This window comes from Styela clava, chromosome 12, assembly GCF_964204865.1.
Source record: "Styela clava chromosome 12, kaStyClav1.hap1.2, whole genome shotgun sequence".
Taxonomy (NCBI): Eukaryota; Metazoa; Chordata; class Ascidiacea; order Stolidobranchia; family Styelidae; genus Styela; species Styela clava.
The window spans coordinates 10,722,134-10,733,972 of NC_135261.1; the positions used below are offsets into that span (position 1 = coordinate 10,722,134).

The following is an 11,839-nucleotide window of genomic DNA, read 5'->3' on the forward strand; positions in this document are numbered from 1 at the left end:
AGCAGGGGTCACCATACGGCCCGCGGGCCAGATCCGGTCCGCGGAGTAAAATAATCCAGCCCGCGATTCTTTACTGAATTATAGTAAGAAATCGGCTGTTTTGATGATTATATTCTTTACGTAACCTAATAACCTAATAACCTAACAAGTAAATAAGTAGGCTACTCTTTTATTAATTATAATTAGACAAATGGCAACAAACCGCAGAATAGTTTATGCTAAGTGCAAAGGGTTCAATGGCGCAGAAAATATTTAAATGAATTTTATTGAGATGAGTAAATAAATTTATATTCCTTTTTAAGAAATGAAACTTTGCTTGATTTTTATAAAAAAGTATCTTCTTGAAAGAAAACCTTACCCCAATTTGAGTGACAAATCATGCGAATAATTTTCTATCGATGTTTGGAAGTACATACGCACGCGAACAATTATTTCAGAAAACGAAAATTACAAAGAACAAGCTGAGATTAGTGATGCCCATTTATAAAATGTTTTTATCTTGGCTTCATTCAGTGTCCCATTCAGAAAACGTTTCCCATTCAGTGATGTTGGAAACTTATTAAGCGGGATGCAACAAAAAGTGTCACATTAAATGTCATTTGTAATTTTTCTTCTCAAGTAAAACGACTAAGTTGAGTTCACGAGTTGTCGCAGTCTTCGCACGCTGCTTAAATCTTAAAATGTCAACATCTGATCTGATCAAAAAGTTGCGATTAATCAGCCATACCTTCGGTTTTCAACTTTCTAAAAATATGTGACACCCAACAAGACTCGCAACCTTTAATTTTGGTCCGCGAGGGACAAAAGGTTGGCGACATCATAAAGTTTTCTTATATGGTGCACAAATATCACCAGTATGTTATTAAGATATATTAATTGTGGAATTTGGCAATAATATGATTGTTCTGAGACATTCTTTTTAATATAATTCCATTTCTCATCCAACATTTGTCATTCCTGAACCTAACAATTTGACCTGTATTTCCCATTTTGATTTCTTGTGCATTGCTCAGAGTTTCATCTCAAGTTATCAATTTTTAGAAGTACAATTTCAATGAGAAGTTTGAAAGAATCGGTTGTGCTTTAATAGGGATTTGGGAAATGAATTTTCGGCACAACAGCTTTTTCTACTATTTCCACCCTGGCGTTACCGGGTCGCAAATAAAGGAGGTTACAAGGAGTATGAAGCATGCATGTTGAAAAATAAAGCGCCTTGTGCTTTGCGAAGTATGTAACTGATGTTATTGCATGATACAATTTTACATGTAAATGTATAGAAATAGAGTTCAATCCACACGTACTATCAAATCCCGGTCACTAAGAATGCTTCTAACCACATTATAACACTTCTATTTGCATTTGCTTAGAATTTATTGTCAATATCAGCAGATGGTAAAGGCAATTGGCATAAATTCATCAGCCTAATCTAAAACTAAGATATTTCCATGGTCGTTTGTCGTTCGGTTGATGTCGGCGGTGTTTATATACATCTGACATATCTGAAGCCTCCGTCATACTTGACAATGCGGTAGGATTTGTACGTGCTGAAATAGGATTATGTTAAACAGGAAAAACTCTGATTCAATTCAATTACAAAACTAACTAAGACTTACCAGAATTGCTTGTAAGCAAAGCAATAAGAAGAAGACGTGGGCAACACGCATCCATAATTATAGGTGATCTTAAGTTCTCGAAGTTGCACACAGTATGTACATTTGAATCCACAAGCATAATGCTCCTTCAGATCACTGAGATGTTTCCCCCAGTCTTGTTCAATCTTGGTTACTATGTCGGTGTGTTCTTTCTTCGTTTTCTCTTCGTAGGCGTTGTACAATTTTTGAGCTTCGTTGCCGAGTGGTTTGCCCATATAAAATTCAAGTAGTTTCAAATACTGTTCCGTTCTGAGTTGGGCAATCTAAACATTTTTGCAAGAATTATATAAATATAAATACATATTTTAAACAAAATTTCACACTGTCAACCTTTTCCAATCTCTCTGTAATGCATTTCAGTCTTCTTTCAAACCGTTCCGATAAGCACTTTACGTAGCTTTCGATCTTTGTCTTTCTGGTAGATAGGCATGTTGCATATTGTGCAACATATTTGGCAATTCGCTCATTGAGCCTTTGCTCGTGGCAACCAATCATGTCAGTGTATGCCTTGGAAGCGCGAGAAAGGCGCTCCCCAAGCTTTTTTTCATACTCTGCAATCGCTTTTTTCTTTTGTTCGTCCAATGATTTCTGATATTCTTCTAGTGAAGTCAAGTTATCTGCTGTGATGCAATTGTTTCTAGAAATATAAAGAGCAACTGAGCCAAATGTCATCTTATGATATACTTATTCACCGTGACACTTACTGTACTAAGTAATTTGCTTTATAATACGTTATTAAACATTTGTGTCTCTCATCAACAATCTTTTTGAAAGACTCCAATGCCTTCTGATTAGTTATTTTTGCTTGCGCATACCAATCATCATATGTTTTCTTCATGGATTCAATTATTGTCTTAGCTTTATTATCAAGGTCTTCTTTGAATTTTTGTTCGGTGATATTAACTTCATCTTAAGTGTAATAAAAACATTAAATTCAGTGAAACATAAAGACAACTGAGCAAACATTTTAGGACTTGCACTAACCGGTTTCACATTTTTTCAGCTCCTTGTATTTGATTGTCCTGTATTGGAATTTGTAGGTCAAGAAACGGAAGCAACTTCTTTGGGTGGTAATTTTGTACGTCCACCATTTCCCGATACTTCGACTATAAAGAAAAAACCAAGAGTAGAATTATATTGATATATACAATGTACCTGCCATTTATTTATAATTACCAATTGGTGTAAAATTGACTTCTGCCAAAACAGAGAGTTCCGCCGTATGCGCACTGATAAGCGCATGCGTAGCTTTTTACAAGTTCTCCGATAGCTGCAGTTAGCTTCGCGGTGTATTCGTCCAACTGTGTTTGATATGATTGAGTTTCTTTAGTTTTGAAAGCCTCCAAAACTGCATTAACGTCTGCTCCGTTCCAATCCTCAGAACCTAAATGTAAAGTTCCATTGTGAATAAAAGTATGTGCAAAATTCGAAAGAATAGAAAAAACTTACAATGGGCTCTGTATATGAGTTTTTGGAACACTTCAGATCTCTGTTTTACGATGGCTTCCATGACACATTTATATTTTGTTTCGTACTCTGTCACGCGCTTTTCGAGAGCTTTTTTGTATTCTTCCATTTTAGCTAAACGAGTGGTGAAGCATGTAACAGACCTGAAATAAGAAAGGTTCGAATTTTTTGTTCTCTTGTTAACGGACATTTAAACTTACAGTAACCCACCTCTCGACAAGTTTTTCGTGATATTCCAGCACACAAGCGTATCTTTTCTTCATGTCATCGTTATAATTTTTTTTTGCCTCTTCCAACAATGAATCTAGTTTTGTATTATAATTTTCAATAGCCTTCTTGTTGGTCTCCTTCATTTCTTCTGACTCTTCCTGCAATCCCGTAATTCTAAAAATTCACGATGTTAGTAATTTGAGTAAGAAAAGAATACGTAAGAAAAAATTGTAAGAAGAAATACAAACTTCAAATACTGCTTTGTATATTCCTCGATAGCGTCTTCGTGCTTTGTCTTTGCCTCGGTATTTTGATTTGTTGCAGTTTCAACCCAATCATCATATTTTTGTTGCATATCAAGATATATTTTATCGGCCACTTCTTTCATTTGTTTTTTAACTTCAGTTTCAAAAACGGCGACCGTCATCTCTATAATACAAAAATTCATGCCTCAAAATGTGTGTTTCTCAAATTATTCAGAAAAACATATTAAGATACAATTCAGAATTACCTTCGAATCCATCCTCTGTGCATTTCTCTCCTGGATAGCTCTTCAGAACATTAGAGTAATATTTCGTTGTGAACCAAGCAGGACAGTAGTAGCTTTGGAAACTGTAGCATCCGTAATTGATTCGGTAAAATTGTCCGACATTGTAAGTAACATATCCGCAATGACTCGGTTGGTATAGAGCGGCATTGGCAACCTGTAAACATTATAATTTAGGCAAAATTGATAAAAAGAAACGAAGGGCACTATTTATCAAATACTTACGGCCAAACAGCCTAGAAGTAACAATAAAATCTTCATGATCGTCTTTATTCAGGTTGTTGAACAACGACTTGTCGAATCCCTGTTGTGCGCTTGTATATATAGGACTTCTTCCCTCTCTTCAAAATCCAAGTACCAGCTCCTTTAGGTTTTAATGTTACTTTAGTGAGCTCTTGTCTCGACCACAATGATTGAAATTGTCAGAAGCGCAACAAATGTTTACCTGAATCGCTATGCCGTAGTTATAACAGAAAGTTCAGTTTATTTCATTCAAATCTTCCATCATTGTACATTTAGTAAAAAGGTAATTGGTAATTAATCTTTTTATTGTGAAGTACATAATTTTTCAACTCATAAGATACCACTTCGACATCGCTATTCACTTCATCAGTACGCATTGTTTATATAAATATAACTTCAGGATTGAAGATAGTTAGTGAATAGCTATTACATCCAATTGAACAGCATTACTAAAAAATAGAAGTTTTTCAACAACACTTTATTTTATTATTCACTCTTTGGTATACGCATACAATTGTTTTAACAGCAAAATGTACGACATTTGAATCATAGATTGATTGACGTTCTCATGCTTGACAGCGTCAATCAATCAAAAATTTTCCCTGCTAATATAATCACTGGCAATGTATCTGAAATAGCCATAATGATTGGATACTGTAATATGAGGTATTTGGACATGAATTTTGCTCACGAAGTATATTTCACTCGTTGTCAGTGGTATTGGAGTTGGGAACAATTTTTTTACCTCCAAGTTGATTTAGCGGAAATTAGTGTAGAATACTTCAATTAATCCAAAAACGAATTTTATGTTCTGTTCAATTGCTGGCATTTAAACACTTATAAAACTAACGCCAACCAAAACCCCCAAATTAAAAGATTGAATTAATATCGAGATCGACACAAAACAGGATTATACGGAACTCGACGACGGTCGTCATAAACACCAATAAAGTCAAAATATCCAGTTTCATAACGTTTCGTCATAGGTCTCAAAGTCGAAAATTTTATTCCCGAATTCCGAATTCTCAAAACATTTGAATCTTACTTCAGTATAGTAAAGTTGAAAAGTACTAAATATTTTAAGTTTATTTCTGTCATATTCAAAGCAAAAACACAAAATGTTGAGTTAAATACCAATTTTAAAGATTAATATATTTTTAATCAAGATCTGTACTATCCGTATAAATGCTATCACAAATAAACCATTTGTTTTTGATGAAGCACTTATATCCTTATGTTAGAACAAACAGTTTATTTTGCATACTCGTTTGCAAGCAGAACTTTGGTGTTTCGATGGATTGATTGACGTTGTCATTCTCCGAGAATACTTAATTCCAAAAGAATATTTCAACTACTTAACCAGCATCTAGCGGACAGTTTCATATCGGTCGCTTTAAAAAATTTGGACTTTAGGATATTTTTTTGTAATTCGAAACGAATTTCCAAACATCATCAATATTTCCCGGATTCTCCTCATGCATAAATATTTCTATTTCAGGAAATATTCAATATGCTAATGTGCAGCTCGACTTTTGACTCGCGTCAAATATTGTTTGACAACGTCAATCAAACAAAATATGTCATTGTTTAGATAATAGATGCTCAAAATGGTAAGCAAAACAATGTTTGTGATTACATCCTGTAAGAAGTGGATAATTGAAAACCGAAGATCAGCCATCATCAAAATTTGTTAAAACTCGTGTTCAGGCATAATTGCACTCGAACATCACTTCATTCATCTTCAAACCAAAGTTAATTTCAACAATTTGCGTAGAATGTTTCAATTAAATACGCGTTCCAGTTGCTCCTTCAACAAGTATAATATCTTAACGTCAAAAAGTATTACTAGACTTTTGTGAATAGAACAATTCTTTTCATTATACGCATGTATTTTATGGCGCAAGTCATTGAAACTTGCATCGAAACAAGGAGAAGAGATGATGCGGCGTTGGGACGCAAACACTATCTCTGTTCGTTGCATTTAAAAAGCTTTCATCAGTTATTTTATTCACAATGTATAATTTCCAGGTGTCTGTCTTAGTGTTTGTGGGCTCTGCCATGATTCGTATATATATTAGGGAAGACAATGTCTAATTTCACGGACACGAGGGTCAATTAACAACGACAAAAAAGCCTGAGTTAGGAAGAAATGACTACATTGTCAACGCCCCTTTTCCGGACGATTTATCAACGCAGACAAATATGGGCTTGTTTTATATATCCAAATGTAATTGGGTTGTTATGATATTATTTCCGCATGTCTGCGCTATTAAATCGAGTTGGTCGTTATTAACCAAAAATTTAACCATACTTGCGACATTTTGGCAGCAATGAGTTTTGCGCAAAGTTTATAAAAAAAATTTGTTTCGGTATTATACGTGATTCGCTTAATTACCGCTGCTCATTGGTTTTATTTTTCATATTATCCAGACATGTACATTAAATAGAAACTGGAGGGGGTGAACACCATCCATTTAAAAAAAGACTAAAATGAAAAGCTGGAAAACATACTCGTTGCAGAATAGATGACTAATATGATGATTCATCGCAATCAAAATACTATGGTTTTGATCTGCAATTTTTTGTTCTCCGAATATTACAATTATTAGACACGAAATGGACCTATAAATCGTTTGGTTATTATGTTGTTCTCATTCTTGTTATTTTCTTTTATCTTTAAGAAAAATTTGCTTTCTCTTTAACAACTACCCGACCTGTTGCTTTAAAATTTTATAGATTAATATTTTGCTAGAGGGCTATACCTTTCATTTCCTTCCAAAGTTTTTGTGGGCTTCATGGGATTATTTTTTCGTGTACGATGACCTGATCACAATTAAGAATAGCGCACAGTATGGCGGTTCCGCCATCGTATTTCGTGCGATGCGGTGCTCATCGAGGTACGATCAGGAAAGCTTCCATTACTAAACTACTACTGTAATATAAACAGGAAACATAATAAAGATTTCAGTTCGGAATGTTTGATAGTGAAATTAATTTCCATTCCCAAAACCATCGAATTGCAAAACTCCGACAGAAATTTTTCAATTGGCATGACATTGCCTATCTCAGGACAAAATTTATAAATTTGCACATCATTGGCTGACTTCAAACCAAAATTTTGAACCTACATATTTAGGATAAAAAGCGCAGTGTATTGGATTGCCTGATTTCGGACAAAAATGTTAAATTTGCATATCTTTGCTAAAGATCGCTGTGTATTAAATTGCCTAACTTCGGACATAAAAAGTCCTGGTTACCGATACCGGTACCCTGATACAGGTACTAGTAAGTTATCGTACATTAGCTGTTTCACAATACAGCTTCGTCAAGCACATCGTATGATTTGGGGAAATTGATGGTGAATTGTCTCGTTTTGGATTTCGTGTCCATGTATTCGTGTATGGCCTTCGCGTTTATATTATCGCATTATTTGAAGAATTCCGGTTCCAAGTTCAAGACCCCAAATTTTGCATTAAATAGAGAGAGGAGCATTATCCGAATGTATTTTGGTTTTTCTACCCCACGGCTACGGCCGGGGGTCTAGGCGTCCTGAAGGTTGCCCGCGGAGATTGTTGCAAAATTTTATCGAGCCTAGGAGGAGACGCAGGCTCCGACAATCAACTTTCTCACCCGTTAAAACTCATCTGAGCCAGATGGACGACGCATCGGTGGTGATTTTGGGGGCAAACTGCGTCCTATGAGTCGCCGTATCGGCCTTTGCTGGGGTATATCCTCGGAGGGGAAATTCAAGATAACCGCCAGCTGTCTAACAGCCTCCTGATCGAGAGAGGCAAAAAGTTAATTCTGGTGTTTCACCATGTGTCCAACACCCGTTGGCTGAGTCGGTGGGGCAAGCTGCGAGACCAAAAAAAAAACAGTTTCCTTTCATTTTCCCGGTTAGTTGCTCAAATAGCTTTCTTTCCACCTGTGTCGCTCCCGCTCAGTTTGAGATTTTGTGGGTTTTGAAAGCTCGATTGAATCTTCTGCCGTTGCGATCCGTTCGCAGGCGGTTTTCGGCATATGCGGAATTTCGGCTCACCTATACCACCTGTCAGGTTTTATTGACGCGATATCGACGTAATTTGTCGAGAGCAAAATGCCAGAACAGCTGAGATGCTGCGGCCGATTTGATTTTCAAGAAAATTGGTTAGTCTCGGGTCGTAGTACTCGATGTGGTGTGCCTGTTCAACAACTGCGAGGCTGCCATAGATGATGCGGCCACTCGGAAGCACTCAATGTATGAAGAGTTATGTCGCTCCATTGCTCTTGCCACTGGCAAGATGGTGGAGTTTCACGCATTTGTGGTTGGTTCCCTTGGCAGTTATGCCGCGGGTACCTAGACTGCTCTTCGTGCTTTGTAGGTGCCGCTACGGCGGTCTACCGTAACTGCGCTAGGAACACCATTCGGGGTTCTCATCGCGTCTGGAGGCCTGGTGTGGACTTCCTGACAGTGTCGGCTGATCTGACTTCACCCTCTTTTCCGACACTGCATTCGTTTCTGTCCTATTTTCTTCTTTCCTCTTGGCATATATTGGTAGTTTGCGAGCTTGTGTGTGTGTTTCGTAAATAAATTGTTCATACTCGCTCGGTTGATTCTCACTGGTGGTTTCTCTTGGTCGTTTGAGCCCTTTGTTCATTAAATTAAGTCCACATGTCATGTGGCTCAAAATTATTTTGTTTGTATTTTATTCCTTTCTCCACCACTTGCCTCCACAAACTCACGCTCAGCGATGGGCTTGGACCCACATAGATGCCATATATATATTATATTTCACCGCTTGCCTTTATTGTCCCAATTTTAATTTGCGGTTATTCAAACACGTTTCCACATGGATTTATTAGTTTGATTATTTTCATTTTAATCTGATACTTTATCAAATTTTATCACTTCCATTGTTTCATAATTTCCTCGGGTTGATAGGAAAAGGCGAGCGGTAATTATAATTCAGTTACATTTTCTTTATGTTTAGAAGCCCCTAGCAACAATTTGATATTTCGTATTTTTGCATTTGACTTTCTCTGTGAGTTGTCCGTGTCTGCCGTTGACGCGTTTTTTATTTATCTTAAAATGTACTATCCGCCAGACAACGTACCACTTACCAAATATTTATCTATTCATTTCTAGCAGTCAGTATTTCTTTGAGGGACTGGTTCAGTTAGATAAGTCTTACTTTTTCTTTATATTATACTTTTATTCCATTTTTTATTATTTAGGTTAAAATTAATTGTATTTATTTTATAAATACCGTTTTTGCCTCCTGTGCGGGGGTGGCCAGGGTTACTGGCGAATGTACCATTAATAATACAAATAAAAGTACATAAAACAATAATTATCGTCACAGAACCTATAGGAAAGCTGGTCTTCGTATACATATATTTGAGCATTGCTCTCATGATTAGTCTAGCATTAGTCTATTGCAAAGATATATGATTGGTCGATTTGTTAAGAATCTCACTAAGTCCATTATGCAGTTCGCTGAAAATTTTACATTTTCATACGCGAAATATTTTCAGATTGCTACCAAAGCTTTGTTTAATGGCGACATCGCTACATCCGTTATAGAGAAGTATAAAGAATTGTATCTATTGACGGAAGATAAAGACTATCGTGTTAGTTATGAAAAACTTCTCACGGATTACTCTTTTGTCTATCCTAGTTTTCTAATGGCAAAAAAGATGAACAAATCTATTTGCAAGCCATCGCAACTCTACATTTTGTTATTGTTATTCAATTCGTCTATATCAATCTGTGCGTTTTAACCATATTCTCGTGTCAACCGTAGTTAGTTAATGAAGCGAGCCAATTTTGTAACATGGCGGAAAGCTTGACCCATGTTTTCAATATTCGCTCAAAAATTATTCACTTTGTTTTCGATTTTAAAAAATGCGATAATTGGGCTGAATCATCTTGTCCACACCTATGAGGAGATATATAGTAAGGAACTGCTGCTAATGTAGATACGGAAGCTCGTTGGTTTGAAATGGCCGTATTAATCAAAGGGTACAAAAATTTACGATAGGACCTATCGTGGCTAGACTAAACAGCGCTAAACTAGAAATCTCAATCTGCAATGACTAGGATATGGCTTTTAATGATTTAGACTTCATTAATTGAACTCACAATTTGCAATTTTTTTTTCAGATATGCAACAAATACTTCCGACAATTCCTCAGTTTATTTTCACGCAAATGATCGAAAAGTTCTGCTAGATACGTGCGTTACTGCTAATAATCGCAATAAAACAGGGTATTAGTAGTCGTTCATTTCGAAGAAGTTCGGTAAGTGCTCAATACAATAATCCTGTCTACTGTGTTAATAGTAATATATGTATACGGCAAAGAAGTCGTAATTATTGGTTACTTTTTTCATGCTCACCATAGGCGTCGCTTCCCGAAGTCAAGTCAAGTTTATTTATCCAACCGTAAATATATACTACTACGATCCAACCAGTAAAGAAATTGGACAAAAATAACGAGAAAATGATATTTACTGTTTTAATGGGAAAGTGAAGACTCGGGGAATCAAATCTGGTTATCGAGCACCCAGGTTCTGATATCTAATATAACAGATTGGGAATTTCAAAGTTTCAAAATTACTCCAATTGATGTTAAGGCCTATTTGAATATGGCGAATTAGTCAACTAACATCGAATTTTAGAGATTATTACTAGAAACTGGTAAGTCTTAATTAATCAGCCATAAGACCAACGAATGACCAGGAAATCCATTTTCGAAATTTCAAGAACTGCCGACACCACTGCTGAAGATGAATCAGTTGAAGATCAATTTAGTACATTTTGGGCTAGTTTTTTTTGTGGCCGGAAATCTTCCCAAAGACTTTACGAAATATAGTGAAGGTTTTTTATTCTGGTCCGAATTATAATACATTAAAAATGGGGAGAGAGGTGAATTTCAACATAATATATTCCTAATCATAATATTGTGCATATATCTTATCTATTATATACAACTTGACCTTGTCAGTATGGGGACTATTGCAAAATTGGAAAGCTAAACTTTAATATAAAACATTTTTCACCCCGATGTATGTTATTAATACGCTAATAGCTTGTTGAGAGTAGCAAATAATATTTTATAGACTTTTAGAAATAAATATTCTACATTTTACAGACTGGAATTACTTGCTTATAAATACAGCAAGTGAGGTGAAACAAAAATATAAAGAAAGTGTTTGTAATTTTTGGGATGAAACTGGCTACGTGCAAAGAGAAACCACTGAAAATACCACTGGATCGGTGTCGATCACAAATGATCAACAGCTTACTACAGACGCCGGGGTACTTATTCAAGTAAACATTTGGCAAGATATTATCAGTGTATTAATCTCAATTATTGGTTCCAAATTCTAAGTGCTTGTGACTTTCAACACGCCAAAATATGATGCTGGTATGAGATAATCCTTTGTTAAATAGATCACTGAAATTCTTGAACGATTTTGTTCACCTGCAAAAATATATTATATTGAAATAATTATGGATGAACCACTATTTACATTTTATAACAACAGTTTTCGTGCTTTTGCTTGCAAACAACTAGTTGGTAATGAAACTAATTTTATAAACCTGTGTTAATTTACTGTTATAATTTTGTCTCTTTCGGTATTGATACAAGCTGAAAGACTATTTTTAGGCTAAAGAAAACATGTTTAAATAACACTGTTTTGCCAAAAGCACAGTTATTCTATTCGGTCGTAGCCGGA

The 11,839-nt window shown here is 35.7% G+C and overlaps 1 protein-coding gene across 1 annotated transcript; it reads right to left on the minus strand.

Annotated features, from left to right (window-relative positions):
* Nucleotides 1-1,363: 1,363 nt before the first annotated feature.
* On the minus strand, nucleotides 1,364-4,212 carry LOC144430703 (uncharacterized). Its single transcript, XM_078118743.1, has 11 exons — nucleotides 4,102-4,212; nucleotides 3,841-4,033; nucleotides 3,578-3,758; nucleotides 3,330-3,503; nucleotides 3,102-3,262; nucleotides 2,829-3,036; nucleotides 2,637-2,758; nucleotides 2,357-2,561; nucleotides 1,983-2,289; nucleotides 1,614-1,915; nucleotides 1,364-1,544 (listed from the first exon to the last, which is right to left on the minus strand). Exons 1-11 carry the CDS (start codon nucleotides 4,135-4,137, stop codon nucleotides 1,481-1,483), a joined length of 1,953 nt encoding a protein of 650 aa, XP_077974869.1. The 5' UTR covers nucleotides 4,138-4,212; the 3' UTR covers nucleotides 1,364-1,480.
* Nucleotides 4,213-11,839: the final 7,627 nt, after the last annotated feature.

What these genes read in the sequence shown, in the direction of transcription:
- LOC144430703 (XM_078118743.1), bottom strand. Translation starts at nt 4,137, where the DNA reads ATGAAGATTTTATTGTTACTTCTAGGCTGTTTGGCC. An exon ending in AAAGCAAATTACTTAGTACA is followed by an intron (nt 2,290 to 2,356) that starts GTAAGTGTCACG and finishes TTATATTTCTAG; the next exon opens with AAACAATTGCATCACAGCAG. An exon ending in TTACAGAGAGATTGGAAAAG is followed by an intron (nt 1,916 to 1,982) that starts GTTGACAGTGTG and finishes AAAAATGTTTAG; the next exon opens with ATTGCCCAACTCAGAACGGA.